At 35.7% G+C, this 14,234-nt stretch overlaps 1 protein-coding gene across 1 annotated transcript in view; it reads left to right on the top strand.

Moving 5' to 3' along the window:
- The window catches only part of PDE4D (phosphodiesterase 4D), a 550,822-nt gene that overhangs the window by 146,532 nt on the left and 390,056 nt on the right, over positions 1-14,234 (top strand). The window contains exon 3 of the mRNA XM_015848747.3: positions 13,820-14,055. Coding sequence (XP_015704233.1) covers positions 13,820-14,055 — 236 coding nt within the window. The remainder of the gene's footprint in view (positions 1-13,819; positions 14,056-14,234) is intronic.

Here is a 14,234-nt window from a genome sequence, read left to right as displayed (position 1 = left end):
ACTACTAAAGATTGCCAGGAAAGATGTACAGGACAAAGTAATTACCAGGCAGCTGTTATAAAGAAAAAGGTAGTGGCTTTTTAACACAAGGTATAACTGCAGAACTAAAAATTACACAGAGTGCAAAGGGAAATGATATAGGCACATTCAAAAAAAGTGAATGATTTCATGGAATTAACAATGAATTTCTACCAACGACAGTTGTACGGGACAAACTGAAGGCAACCTCTCCCTAAGGAAATATTGATTGAAAGAAGAAAGAATCTATGAAATTGAGAGGTGTGTTGCTTTTACTCCTGACCTTTCTCTACTGCAGTTTTCCTAAGCATTTTGAGGACAGCAGGCTAATGGTAGTATTAAAATGAATTCGCATGGTCTATTTTTTCTCCCTACTGGTGCAACACTAGCCCGCTGCTCAAAGTGGCCATCTGTTTTTCAAAATCACTCAAGTGACCTTTCTTTTATATGATGTGAAATTTTATTCCATTGTTCTTCTATCTCTCTAAAATGTATTCTTTCCTTAGAAGTTATGAACATTATTTTATTATTCTGCTACACTCAGAAGGAGGGAATAAAAATTCAGGTTAATCCAGAAAACAGCATGTGAATAACCTCAAGCACCTCAATACTTTAAAAAAGACTATTTTTGGAATGACTTTCTACATACTTTTGACTAGTGGTTGCTACATATTATCTATGTAAAAAGTGGAGTAGTAGAATTATTTTCTTCAAGTCAAAAAATATCTTCTCATGTAAATCAGAAAACAGATTCCAATAAAACCGACTTCCAGAGAAGAATTTATGGCTTTTGTTCTTGTTCAGGTAGCTAAATTTCCAAGCTTATGTTGGCTGTGATTGATAAAAATGGAACTACTTTTCTGGAATGAAAATTTATTTTATTTGTCCATATTTTTCCTCAGCTAGACTTTTGCAGAACGTGCTGATTTTTTAGTATAGTGGCAAAAATCTTTGCAAAGATTAAATGAAAACTAGATGATCATTACTTCATTCTATGATTCTATTATAGCAGTAATGTTACCTTCTTACTTAATTGAAATTAGGAATTCTGTTATCAGAGTTGTGGAATCACAGAATGGTTTTCTAGTTATGCTTCTTTAATACAGTCCAGGATATGATTGGTTTTCCGGACTGCAAAAACCGTTATCTTCTGACAAGTGGGAAGTAAGACTCTTAGAGTTTACCATAGTTGGTAAACTAACTCCTTGTAAGTGCACTAAAGTGGTCGTTAAATACTGGAGAGCAGTTTGCGAGCACATTGTATACACCTTTTGATAGTTCCATATCTATGAAGTTAAAAAAACAAAACAACTAGAGGAAAAGACAATCTTGGGTCCTGGAGTCTGAGATTTACTGGAGAATAATCAGAATTTCCCTGATGATAATGTTCAATGACACCTCCTCAGTGTTCAGAAAGAGTTGATTTGATTTTGCAAACTTGAGAATACCTAAGCCTGAAAAATATAACTATCTAATATTTACTGAAGATATTGAGAGACTGAATCTAGGTTTAGTGTGTGTGCCTAAGTGATTATGTAAGTGGATATACCTGATTTCTGAAGTTCAAAAGTAGTAGGGAAAGACTTCTCAAAAAAAGTTTACACTCAGTGCTATGTCTGGACTAGGTTTTAAAAAGATGAATTTTCCCTTTTGAGAAACAAATGACATGGAAGAACTGTCCAATACTTTGCTGTAGATGAAGGAAAAATCTTGACATGAGTTTTTTGCTAGCTTCCTCTTTTATGTCTCTGTCATGAAGTTGCATTTATTGCTAAGTAGAGCATCTGATTTAAAGCTTTAATTCATATGCAAAGATTTGACATATGTGATGCCATATAACTTTTTACTTTAGGAAAAGCAACAGAAGACACACTTGTCCTTCTAACGTAAACAATTATTTTCTTGTGTTCTTAATGATCTACCTGTACTTGGCTAGAAGGAGAACATTAGGTAAGAATAAACAAACAGATCTTTTTAAAAAATATCAATGTTGAAGGGCTAGTATGAGTTAGACTTCATCTTTTGATTTCTCAGTTGCATTTAAGAGGATAAATCTTGTGCCCATGTTTTTGGAATATTCGTACAGGTGCCAGATGCTGCCTGATACACAGATTTTTTTCAATGTATGTGTAACAGAAAATTCAGTGTATAAGCTGATCTGAAATTTGGAAATTTGGAAATTTTAACATCACCATGACACAGAATAAATTAGTTTGTTAGTTGTTTGTTTGTTTAAGGGAGGAGAGTGATTTTTTTGTTTGTTTGTTTGTTTGTTTGTTCTTAGTTTTCACTTTTGGAATGTTTCTCTTTTTTATTATTCCTTGCTAGGCATCTCACTAACTGCAGACATCCTCTGAATACATGCAGAAACCTTGTGCAAATACTCATCTATGGTAATATATATATATATATATATATATATATATATATAAACTTGCAGGAAAATTTCTGGCTCAAATAATGCAAAGTTAGAAAAGCCTATAATAAATCAATACCTGTGCTGAGAGTGTTGTAAATGCACTACCCTGAGGCTGAAACCCTGGATTTTGTACCTTTGGGACATAGCATACTAAGAATGGAGCTCAACACATTGCTCCTCCCCAGAGGAGGCTCAGGGGAGACCTTACTGCTCTCTATAACTTCCTGAAGGAAGGTTGTAGTGAGCTTGGGGTCGCCCTTTTCTCTCATGTAGACAGTGATAGAACTAGAGGGAATGGTTCCAAGCTGCGGCAGGGGAGATTCAGGCTGGACATTAGGAAGTATTACTTCTGGGAAAGGGTAGTCAGGCACTGGAATGGACTGCCCGGGGGGGTGGTGGAGTCACCGACCATGGGAGTGTTCAAGAAACGTTTGGATGTTGTGTTGGGGGATATGATTTAACTGGGAAGTACTGGTGATGGTTGGCCTGGATGATCTTCTAGGACTTTTCCAACCTTGATAATTCTGTGATTCTGTGATTTTGTGACTATCTGCCTCAGAGGCAGTATTCATATAACATTATTTTTATCATCATTTCATGTCTACAAACTCTATTGCATGTAGAAGTACAACGCCACTCAAAAACAAATATATATATATTTATTGAGATCTGTTTCTTATAAGGTTGATTGCATTGGTTAGTTTTTATATATTTATCATCATAGTATCATCATAGTCTCGTGCGGTTTGGAAGGGACCTTAGAGATCATCGAGTCCAACCCCTCAGGATTCGAGCCTCCTGTGTAGCAGTGCGGCACTTCTACCACTTGCGGCACAGGGGGGATTTGAAACCAGGGCCTCCAGTGTTGCAACGCGGCATTCCTACCACTTGCGCCACCGGGGCACACGATGTTGTTATGTTTTGTTTTGTTTTTTAAATTATTTTACATAAATGTGATTTGTTTTCTTTTTTGCTGGTGGTAGGCTTACTGTTATGTTAGAATCTGAGTAACTGTTCTCTTATAAGAATTAGTCTTCCAGTTCTTTAGGATTCCCTTGCTTTCCAAGATTTGTTGATCTCAGAGGAGATAATGGCGTCTGCCAACTTTTTATTCATTTAATTTTTTTGTTTTGTTTTGTTTTCTTCCTTGCAAATAATTTGATCTACTGAAGTAAAGTTTTATACAAAAAGCAGTCTATTCTATGGGCCTGTAAAATATTTCCTCTTCATTTGCTCTGAATAAATCATTCTTGTCCATCTAAGTATAGAACAGAAATAAACATGAGTATTTTTCGTACCATTAACAATTCCACCACCTACAGCTAATTAACTATACAGTCAGTAAGAATTGTTCATTTTCTCATGTACATTAATATTTCTTAGCTGAGATACATAATCCTGTTTTAAACTCTGTAACTATTTCAAACTAATTAAAGAAAAAAACAGCAAAAGGTTTATTCTGATCACGTTTTAGAGGTGTTTTTCCCACTGAAAATATGTGCGTCATAGAGAAAGGAAAGAACAGATCCTGATTGTATAGAATTTCAGTGTGTTTAACTATGAGGTTAAGGATATGAATCATCAGTGTTTTCTCTTTTTCTGTAGTGCAAACAGTGAACAGCAATAAATCTAGTCATGCTGAAATGCAATCTTGAACTTGTATGAGAATAATATAGGCTCATTTATTCCTTAATAAAAACTAAATAATCCAGAGCAAGAACATTTTACTGGTTTAATACAGTTCCATTAGGTCATATTTTCAAAGTATTAAAATGGTTATTGTTGAGGAATAAGAGGAGAGTATGTAAGAATCTAAACTAGAGAACTGTCTGAAAGAGTTTAATTTAGATCTAAAATAGCTGTACTAATAAACAGAGCTAGTGGATCTCAATCCTTGTGTAGCTATTAGTGTGTTTATTATATCACTTCTGCAGGTGTAGTAGCTCAGATATGGTGGTAGTGAAAGAGCTGCATTGTAAGGCAGAGAAGAAAATCAAGATATTACTCTCAACTCTGTGTCTCTCTGTGACATGCAAATTTATTGCTGGCATCTAAAACAGACAGGCACTTACCCATTATCTGGTCAGATGAACTAGTTGAATACATTAATTTACTATAAATATTACGCTATCAGCTTCTATTAACATATAAAATAATTATTACTCCAAGTAAATTTATAAATAAAATTAGTTTGGGAAGTTTTCATTAAAAGTTATCCAAATGAGAGAATGATTTGCTACAGAAGTAGCTAGAATTTATTAAAGCTGACTGTTTTCTGACTGAAGCTAACCACCTTGCTTTACTGTAGGTGGACTAAAAACAACGGCATTATTCATTAGCAGAAATTATTTCCTTCATGTGTCAAGCCTCTAACATGAGTTTTCATTGCGGCCCTGGCTCTTGTCAACTCATTGTGCCTTTGGGCTGCAAACAAACAAACAAAGATGATTATTTTTACCTATCTACTTTCTGGAACTCTGTTGTCTGGGCATGAAGTACATTGTGACATGGTAATGCATGTCCAAGCAATGAGGTTATGAAGCTGTACCAACTAGTATTCTTTGTTAGAGCACAGAGCTGGCATGTTGAAGTTGTTTGAAGTGTGACTGCAGTGTTTTGTTGCGTTTTTTGTTTGTTTGTTTGTTTTTTAAGAATCTCCTCATTTGATCTTGGTAGAGAATATATAAGCTTTAAGATGTCAGTACTCATTTGATTCACATCACTAAGCAGCAGATGGGAAAGGATGGGAGGGTAAGGGTGGATTGGTTAGGTACGATTAATGAACTTGCTCTACAAAACTGCACACTGTGATACTGCTCAAAAGAAGCTTTTCAGAAAAAGCTAAAGTAGATGACAAATAGATAATCCTGTTAAGTTTGCTAGGAGGTCTGCAGTGAAATGGCAACAACAAAATAATCCATATTACCATGTAAGGGTCGTTTATTTTCTGCCTTCTCTCCAGCTGTTTTTATTTTTCCTGCAAGCTTATGATATGTGACTGACTTTTGTTCCTTAGATTGCAATCATTTTGTGTTGCACAGAAATCCATGCCTACTAATGAGCAATTACTGATAAGAACTAAGAAACATACCTGCTAATTAGAAGGCTAGCAAATCATCTCATGAGCTGTAACTTAGCCAGCAAATGATTCATCATTATTAGCAGAGAGACTTAAGAAAGAAGTGGAATAAGGAGGCAGATACTCTGAACGACCCAGCCTGGAGTCTGCTCTATACCAAAAGAGCTGAAGTAGGTTAATTGGTATCTAAAAGGATGTCATGTCCTAGAATTCAATTAATTGGTTACAGGGCATGGATTAATGGAGAGTCTCTCAGACCTCTAACATAAAAAGAGAAAGCAAAAAATGTTCTATTTGATGGATTTCACTATCAAACACCTTATAAGAACTTCCTTTCTCTTGTGTACACTCTCAGAGGTCAGAAATGTCAGCAGCAAAACTCCTTGCTGTTTGTTTTTATTAGCAGTTATGGTATTGGATTACATTATGCAGCATGTTAGATACATGCCTTCCCAAAGCTCAGCTGGCATTCTCGGTGGTTTTGTTCTAATGGCAGCATTAACTTTTATGATTTCCCAACAGTTTCTTTACAGAATACTGTTTTGATTTCCTTATGACAAAAGAAATGTTTAGCTTCGGGTTTGGAGAACATCAGTTGTCTTTCTCAGGATAATTATTTTCACAGTTCTAACCCAAGATCTTTCACCTGTTAACAATTCTATTTTCACTGATTAAAATATGATAGTAATCTTGACGGTGAAATAGCTTTGTTCTCTCATACTTCAGACCTCAGATGCATCTGTTGCCACCCTTATGAAAATCCGCATGGGGACAGTCATAATTCAAAACTTTGGAAAATAAATTAAAGGGTATTCTTCAGTCTTGTTTTGCGCTGGAAAGGACTTCAGCATTCATAACTGTGATGTGGAAAGACAAGTACCGTGATCCTGGGTGCTGCCCTCCTCCTCCTTACTCAGAGCTTTTACTGATGGACATGATACATACGCTATGTAAGCACATGAGGTTGATTCTGTATGGCTACCCTAGCTGTATCACCTTCCAGCTTTATGTGCATCTTCCCTAGGGGCACAGCATGAGAAGTAGAGGAGGCCCTGATTTTGTCTAACCACTGTTCAGCCAGCAACAGCTAAAACGTCAGAGTGTTATCAACACTATTTTGGTCACAGTTCTCAAACATAGCACCATATGTGTTGCTATGAAGGAAATTAATTCTGTTCCAGCCTGACCCAGCGCAGATGACAAAGCTAACAACAGAAATCAATTGTGCATTTTTCAGTCTCCTTACCCCATCCTTCCTGGGCTCAGGGAGCCCTTTTACTGATGTTGAGAAAATAAAGTTATCTGATGGAATTCAAGAACCAGACCAGAGCAAAAGATTTGGAAAGATAAAACCAAAAATGAGTGAGGAAGATAAACGTGCATAGCGGAAGTGGGTTTTGTGGAAGCAGGGCAAAAAGCTGAATTTAGGTTGGTAAATCAACATGTCAGAAAGAAACGTTTCTGTGGGAAGTACATTGTGCTGAAGCACCCCAGAGCTTTTAATTTGTTGTTGTTACTGCAGATGTGATCAGCTATGCTATTTCAGCAAGCTGTTTCTGAACTTCTCTGCCTTCTCTGGGGCAGAGAAGGAGGAACAGGACATAGCATGTATGCTTTCTCACAAAGATGATACTACTGTCAATGTTTTCTGTAACATTTTGGATGGCTATTTCTACTATGTAAAGCTCTTGTTTTCCCACATACCAAATATCTGGAGGAGCCACTGGAAAAGTGTCTGCTTCACATTGGCTAGATAAATTATTTAGCCAGTCTAAATAATAGACTAGCTAACAACATACCACTTCTATTGAGTTTTGTTTCTTGCATGTCAGTGCTTATTGTTTTCAATCTAAATGTTCGGCTTATCTGAAGAATTAAGTGTTTGTCACTACCTAGAATGAAAATGTGCTGTGCTTTTCAGAAATAATATTTAATACTACATTCCAAAATTTTCAGAAAAAGCACTGGGATAGAAAGCCAAGAAGCAAAAAATTAGGCAGACTCAGAATTATCTATATCAGCTTTATTGCTGTCTTTATACTTACAACATGCAGAATATATTGTATGAAATAAATAATAAGATAGAATCATAGAATCATGGAATCACCAAGGTTGGAAAAGGCCTCTAAGATCATTCAGTCCAACTGTCTGCCTATCAACAATATCTCCCATTAAACCATGTTCCTCAATACAATATCTAAATGCTTCTTGAACGCTTCCAGGGTCTGTAATTCCACCATCTTCCTGGGCTGTCCATTTCAGTACCTGACCACTCTCTTGAAGAAGTATTTCCTAATGTCCAACCTTAGTATCCCCTGGTGCAACTTGAGGCCATTTCCTCTAGTCCTATTGCTGGTTATGCTGGAGAAGGGGCTGACTCCCACCCCACCAGAACCTCCTCCCTTCAGGTAGATATAAAGAGTGATAGGTGTTACCCTGAGCCTTGTCCAGACTGAACAATCCCAGCTCCTCAGCCACTCCCCATTTGTGCTCCAGACTCCTCACCAGCTTCATTGCGCTTGTCTGGACACAGTCCATAGCCTCCATGTCTTTTAGTGCAGGGCCCAAAACTGAACACAGTACTTGAGGTCAGGCCTCACCAGGGCTGATTACAGAACAATCACATGTTCTCTTAACCATGATTTCTGATTCTCCTTGTAGGTGAGTGCTGTTTGTAGGCATCAGTAAGAAAAGTGAAGCAGTGTTAACTGTAGTATTCCTGCTTTTTTCAGTACTTGACAGAGGTTAAGGAAAAACTTTGAAAGGCTTACAGTGAAAGTTATTGAACATTAAGCTAGTACACTCCTGTCTTAGAGAAAACTTACTTCTACTCCTGGTTAGACTAATAAAGAGCTATGTAACACCAAATAAATTGCTTCAGCAAAGCTTCTGTCCAGTTACTTTTTTTATTATTTTCTGACTTGTCACTGTGATGTGAAGAGCAAGCTGATGTGAAATGTTCCAAAACTGGTATTTTCTAAATTGTTCATAGAAAATGAGAGGTTGTTTTTCAGTTCAGCTTATTGTTTCACACACTCTTGACTATAGACACTGGAGTGAATTCAGTCCCATGAAGCTCTTAGCTGTTGTGATGATAGGCAACTAAGTAAAAGCAACGAGGAAAAATAAAGGTGTGTGCAGGGCAGCACTTATATAATGTGTAATAAATAAATAATCATAGGAGCACTGATTTCAGACTGCACAGGCAGCTGTTAATCTGCCATACTCTGTTGCTTACCTGTATCTGTTACCTTCTTAGTGCTTTTTTACTGTTCTTGTGCTCATCTTTTGTTTATGCCTCATGTGCAAGTGATAGGAGAGCAATTTATTCACCTTTCCTGTCAGGATTTTTAAGAGCATTATGAGGGGCAGATTTTTACTCTATGTGAAGTTTTTATAAAGTTCAACTTTTGACTATAGTTTGAAATATTTTTAGAAGGCGTAATTATATTCTTTATTGTGAAAGAAAGGAATATTTTTAATGATTTAAATATGAATCTGCTTACAGTATTTCTTAAATCTTATAAGAAAGTGCATTCAGTATAACCATAATCAGGGGGCTTCAGTTTTAATGACTTTGCAGACAGATTTTTCTATTTCTCTGCCCACAACTAAATCACTCTTATGCCACACAAGCGGTAGCTACTTGTGCATGCTGGTTGGTAATAAAATAGAATAATCAAGCTATTGATATTGTGGAAGAATCTATGAAAACACTAACAGTTAAAGAAATTGTTTTAGAGGGGATGACTAAACTCCAAAGGGACAAGCAGAGGCAGTCAGGGATGCTTCTTTGTTATGGGTCAGTGAGAAAACTGCGGGAAAAGCCCTTACTATATATTGAAATAGGTGAATATAAAGATGCGTAAGTTGGAAGAAAAGATATAGTTTTTTCTTGTTACTGATTTCAGAGGAACCAGGTTATGTCTGTATTTGGTTTTGAGTGTGTAAATTATAAGGTTTATTTACTCTCCTAATGAAGAAAGTTTTCCAGAGTTTGGGTTTCTAGGATGGTAGAGTTGAGGGGTGTAACAGTTTACTTCTTTGTAAGCATGAAACCTACCAACTCAGAGTGAAAAAAGAAACTCTTTTTTTTTTTTTTTTTGTACACAGAATTTGGTGAAAATAATTCTTTTATTAACACACTACAACTAATGTGAACAGAGATAAAGGCTGCTTTCCTGTTGTTGAAAAATATGTTTTTATATTCTATATAAAATAAAAAGTAGTATAACAAACATTTTAAAGGAAATAATCTAATCTGAGATAAATACCAACAGCGAGAATAGTTATATAAAAAGAATTTTAGAAGCATGCAGTGGATCTTCAAGCAAGCAAATTTGAGTTATCGATGTTACTTCTGTGAACTGGTGTGCAAACAGCACAATTCAGATGAAGTAAGACATTTTGCCTACAGCTCAGAAAAGCTGAAACATAGTGGTGAAATCACTCCTTAGCAGGATCTCATGTTATATTACCCTTCTACTGAAGTAGATTTTGGCAAAGTTATAAGTTTTTTTGCTTCTGCAAAACGTGTATCAGTGACTTGCCATGGTAGCCATTTAGTGATTGTGAGATTTTTATTAGAAAATGACTTCAGAACTGGGTTCTGTGAGTGATGGACAGTCAAGAGCCACATAAAAAAATTGACTGGTCATTCTAATTAATCTAATTAATTAATAAATCTAAATTCTATTGCCACAGATATAGTCTTGGGATGTAGATATTGACACAGTATTTGTGTATAACCTGTGAATTTCACATTCATGTCTTATAGCTAAGAGAGCTGAAGGGGAAATGTCCTTATGTGCTGATGTAGTGTGGCTTTGATTTCAACACATAGCAGTGGGAGTGTGGACAACACCAGCTGTTTTTTTTGTGTTTTTCTTGCATTTCTGAAAAGTAAGGTCTTCTACAACTGCTTTTGATGTCCCACTGCTTACTGTTCACTTTTCCTAACTGTTAAATAGGAACTTTAAAAAGTATCCTTGACCTCATGTGTTTTCATGCTGTGTAATCATTTCCATTTTTGTTTCTGTCAATCTTATTGGTAGTGTTCTTGTCTTTAATGCAGTGATAGAATTTTAAATGTATGCACATTCATACACATTATCTGTTTTATCTCCAAAAGTCTACACAAATATAATCTTCTTAGTCTATGACTTTCTCATAGACCTAATAATAGAATTTAGGTCCTATGAAAAAGGCTTTTGTTTACAGCGTGAGGTATCTCATTCTTGCTAAAACATAAAGTTATCCTATCTCTTTGGGATGTCTCCTTGCATCCCCAAGTGTCTCTATTCTGTATCACTACTCTTGGCAGCAAATTCTAATATAATTTAAAAAAACTTTATCTAAAGAATAAAAATGAAAATGAATGATTTTATTTGTTTACCTAAATTCCAAATCTTCTAATCATTCTGTCCCTTAACTTGCTTGACTTTCTTTTCTATTTTCTGTGACAAATCTCCCTGGAAAGACAACAGTTACCTAAAAAAATAAAAAATAAAAGATCACTGATTTTTATCTCAGTCAGGAAAACGAGTCTGAATGAAAAAACTGCTAAGTGTACTGAAGAGTAGTTCCACTGTTGAGATCAGATGGTGGAGAATGATGGCTCAGCATCTGACTGACAGCTGGTAATGAGTATTTTGATATGAGCAGGTAAAAACACAACCCATGTTGAAGCACAGAATTTGGTACCCAGATGTGACAAACTGAAGCATCATCACAGCTCAGGAAGGCACTGATTGGGTCATAATCCTTCTGAAAAGGACTTTTGGGCTTCAGATGATGGCCAGATTTTAACCAGTATAGCAAACTACATGCCAGTTTGACTGTAGTGAGTAGATCATGGGAAATGCCCAAAAGAAGGCTACAAGGATTGTGAGAGCTTATTGCTCACAGTCAGTGAGAAGAGCATGAGGGAGCTGAGTTGTTTAATCTGCTGTGAAGGAGTGGAAAAGCCATCTAATAGGAACCTACTTGAAGAGTAGCAGAGAAAGACAACAAATTTGAGCTCCACAGTGGCATAATATACAACAAGGACCAAAGGCCCCTGATTGGAAGGTTTAGGTAGAACATCAGAAGAATGTTTGCTACTAGGAATGTGGTAAAGAACTGGAGAAGATTCCCCATTGAGTAAGCATGATGCTCTTTACATCTATATTCATAAATAAGACAAAATCAGCAATGCATATTTTTGTTTTGCCAATGAAAATGAGTTTGATCAATATTGCCTAATTTAGATCTCTGAGTATTTGTATCTTAATAGGTGACTTTTTTTCCATACATTGTTTTTATTTTCAATGCCAAATAGTTGAGATATACGTATACTATTCCTTTGATTTCTTAAAATCTTGGTCTTAATATCTGGTTTGGAATTCGTCCTTGTCCTGACAGTTTCCTCTACACACTGCCTCTCTAGTTTCTGCATCATTAAAAGAAGATGTTCAGTGAGTAGCTGCAGTTCAAGGATTTTAATGTTTTTTCAAAACTGCCTCAAAATCAGCTGCTTTTTGGTGATGAAGTGGATCAAATAGCCTCATGCAATGGACTAATTTGAGCTCTGATATCAGCATTTTTGTTTCTTGCAGAGCTATAATTAATTTCATTATTATTTTTTAATTCATTCAACTGTCTTGAATATTCACTGTGCACACACTGAAAATACAAGCCTGAAGTTAAACTTTTCCCTGGATGACTATAACACATTAATTCTTGTAGGCTTTTTTACAGTGATTGATTTTGCAGTGGATTTGCTTCAGAGTACATGTGATAATGCGTACAATTTTATAATCTTTGTTTTCTTAAACTACATTACAACTAGATTAAGAAAAATTGCTGAATTATAAATTTAGATTTTATGATTAAAAATTTAATTAGAAATAGTTTGCTCACAGCAACTGTTCAAGCTCTGAGTATAAATAGAGCTTATTAATATTACTCATAATGAAAGAGGGTTCATTAACATATTTCCCTGTGTGCACAGAGTAGATACGTTGCCCTGCAAACTTTTCTTACAGGTATGCATCAGCCTTCATGAGACAGCTCAGACTGAAGGCCATGTCTGTGCTGCAAATGGAAGTGTGATTGTAATGTGAGCAATCTATCGTAGTATACCATATCAATCATCCCATACGTTTGAATGTTAGTTGGCAGTGACAAATTCTCTGTGTACTATTCTTAAATAATGCACTGGGACTTGGAATTGATATCTGCCTTAGATGAAATAGATTATTTATATAATTCTATTACTTGTTCTTAGTATAAATGGTGTAGAAAATCTTCAGAGTTGCTTATAAGTTGAGCTTAGTCACAGGAATATTATCAAAGCTACAGTTGTGGACAGTAGTATCTGTGCTGTGAAATTTATCAAGAAGTGGTGAGAAACTGAGTAAGACATGGAGAGAAAAATAAATGTCCTCTTACTGTTACAACAGGCTTTTGAGGATAATAGTGCTCTCAGAAAAATAATTGTTTGCAAATTTTCTTTTAAAATCGAGACTTTTGTTCAAAATTCTGAAAATGTTATGATGAAATTTCCTCCCCTTTAAGTAGCTTTAAGACTTCCTACATTAAGCATCATTGTTCCATGACCTAGAAAATATTAACAATATTTTAAATTATTATCTTAAAAATAATGTTTACTAATGTTTAACCTTACGGTTTTGTAAGAGCCGCACCTTGTGAAGATCTACTTATTCATTGTTTCCAAGCACTACACTGGTTGTTTTAACTACTAATCACTTCGTATTAACATGATACTATTGTGTGTCAGGAAGAAAGGTGGGAGTTGGAACAGCTGCTGTAATCTTTTAAATATAGTTCAATAAGAGAATTTAAAGTGAGTTTCCTCCTGTTTTCAGTCAAGAGGTGTACAGCTGCAATATCTGACTACTTTTATTTTATTATTGCTATTTGGATTCATACTTCTTCCAAAAGATACAAACTATTCATGGAAGCAAACACACTGCAGGATAGAAGTTTGTCAAATGTAGACATTTGTTCCCAGTACATGTAGAAATGCATATTTTACGTAGTGGTGTCTTTATATTCCATTAAATAGCTTTCTCATTGCTTTTAAAGTAGCAGATTACTTAAGCACTATAAAATTTTTACTGTTTTTTGTTTGTTTTTTTTTTTTTAAACTTTTGCATTTCCTGAATAATGATTGTAAATATAGCTAGTATTTATAAGAAAAAAGTTTATGGAAAGGAATTACAGGGGTAATTAAATAGAGGTTGTGCATGATCATCATATATGATGTCGAGTTTTGGTTTTTTTTTTTTGCCTGATTGTAGGTTTCAGAAGAAGTACTCCATCACCGTAGTGAGGAGGAAGACTCTTTCCAAGGAATGGAGCCCTATCTTGTGCGGAGATTATCATCTCGTAACATCCAGCTACCCCCTCTGGCTTTTAGGCAGCTAGAACAGGCTGACTGGGATAAAAAGAATGATACTGAGACCATCCCACGGCCCACAACTCTTCCACTGAGGATTCCTCCTCTGATTGCCATTACATCTGCCGACTCCAGCAGGTAAGGCCCAGCAAGATCTTTTTGATTTGTCATTTTCCATGATAGCTGCCGGACAGCAGATGCAGTTTATTCATTTTCTAAATCTTCTTAATAAATATACGGAAGTCATTTTTTAGAGTTTAGCAGACTTGGTGAAAAATGAGAATAAAATGTTCATATATGATTTTGTGGATGAAAAT

Source organism: Coturnix japonica, chromosome Z (genome assembly GCF_054131305.1).
Source record: "Coturnix japonica strain WE chromosome Z, WE-NBRP24, whole genome shotgun sequence".
In the NCBI taxonomy this organism is placed as follows: Eukaryota; Metazoa; Chordata; class Aves; order Galliformes; family Phasianidae; genus Coturnix; species Coturnix japonica.
This window is presented reverse-complemented; position numbering and strand designations above follow the sequence as displayed.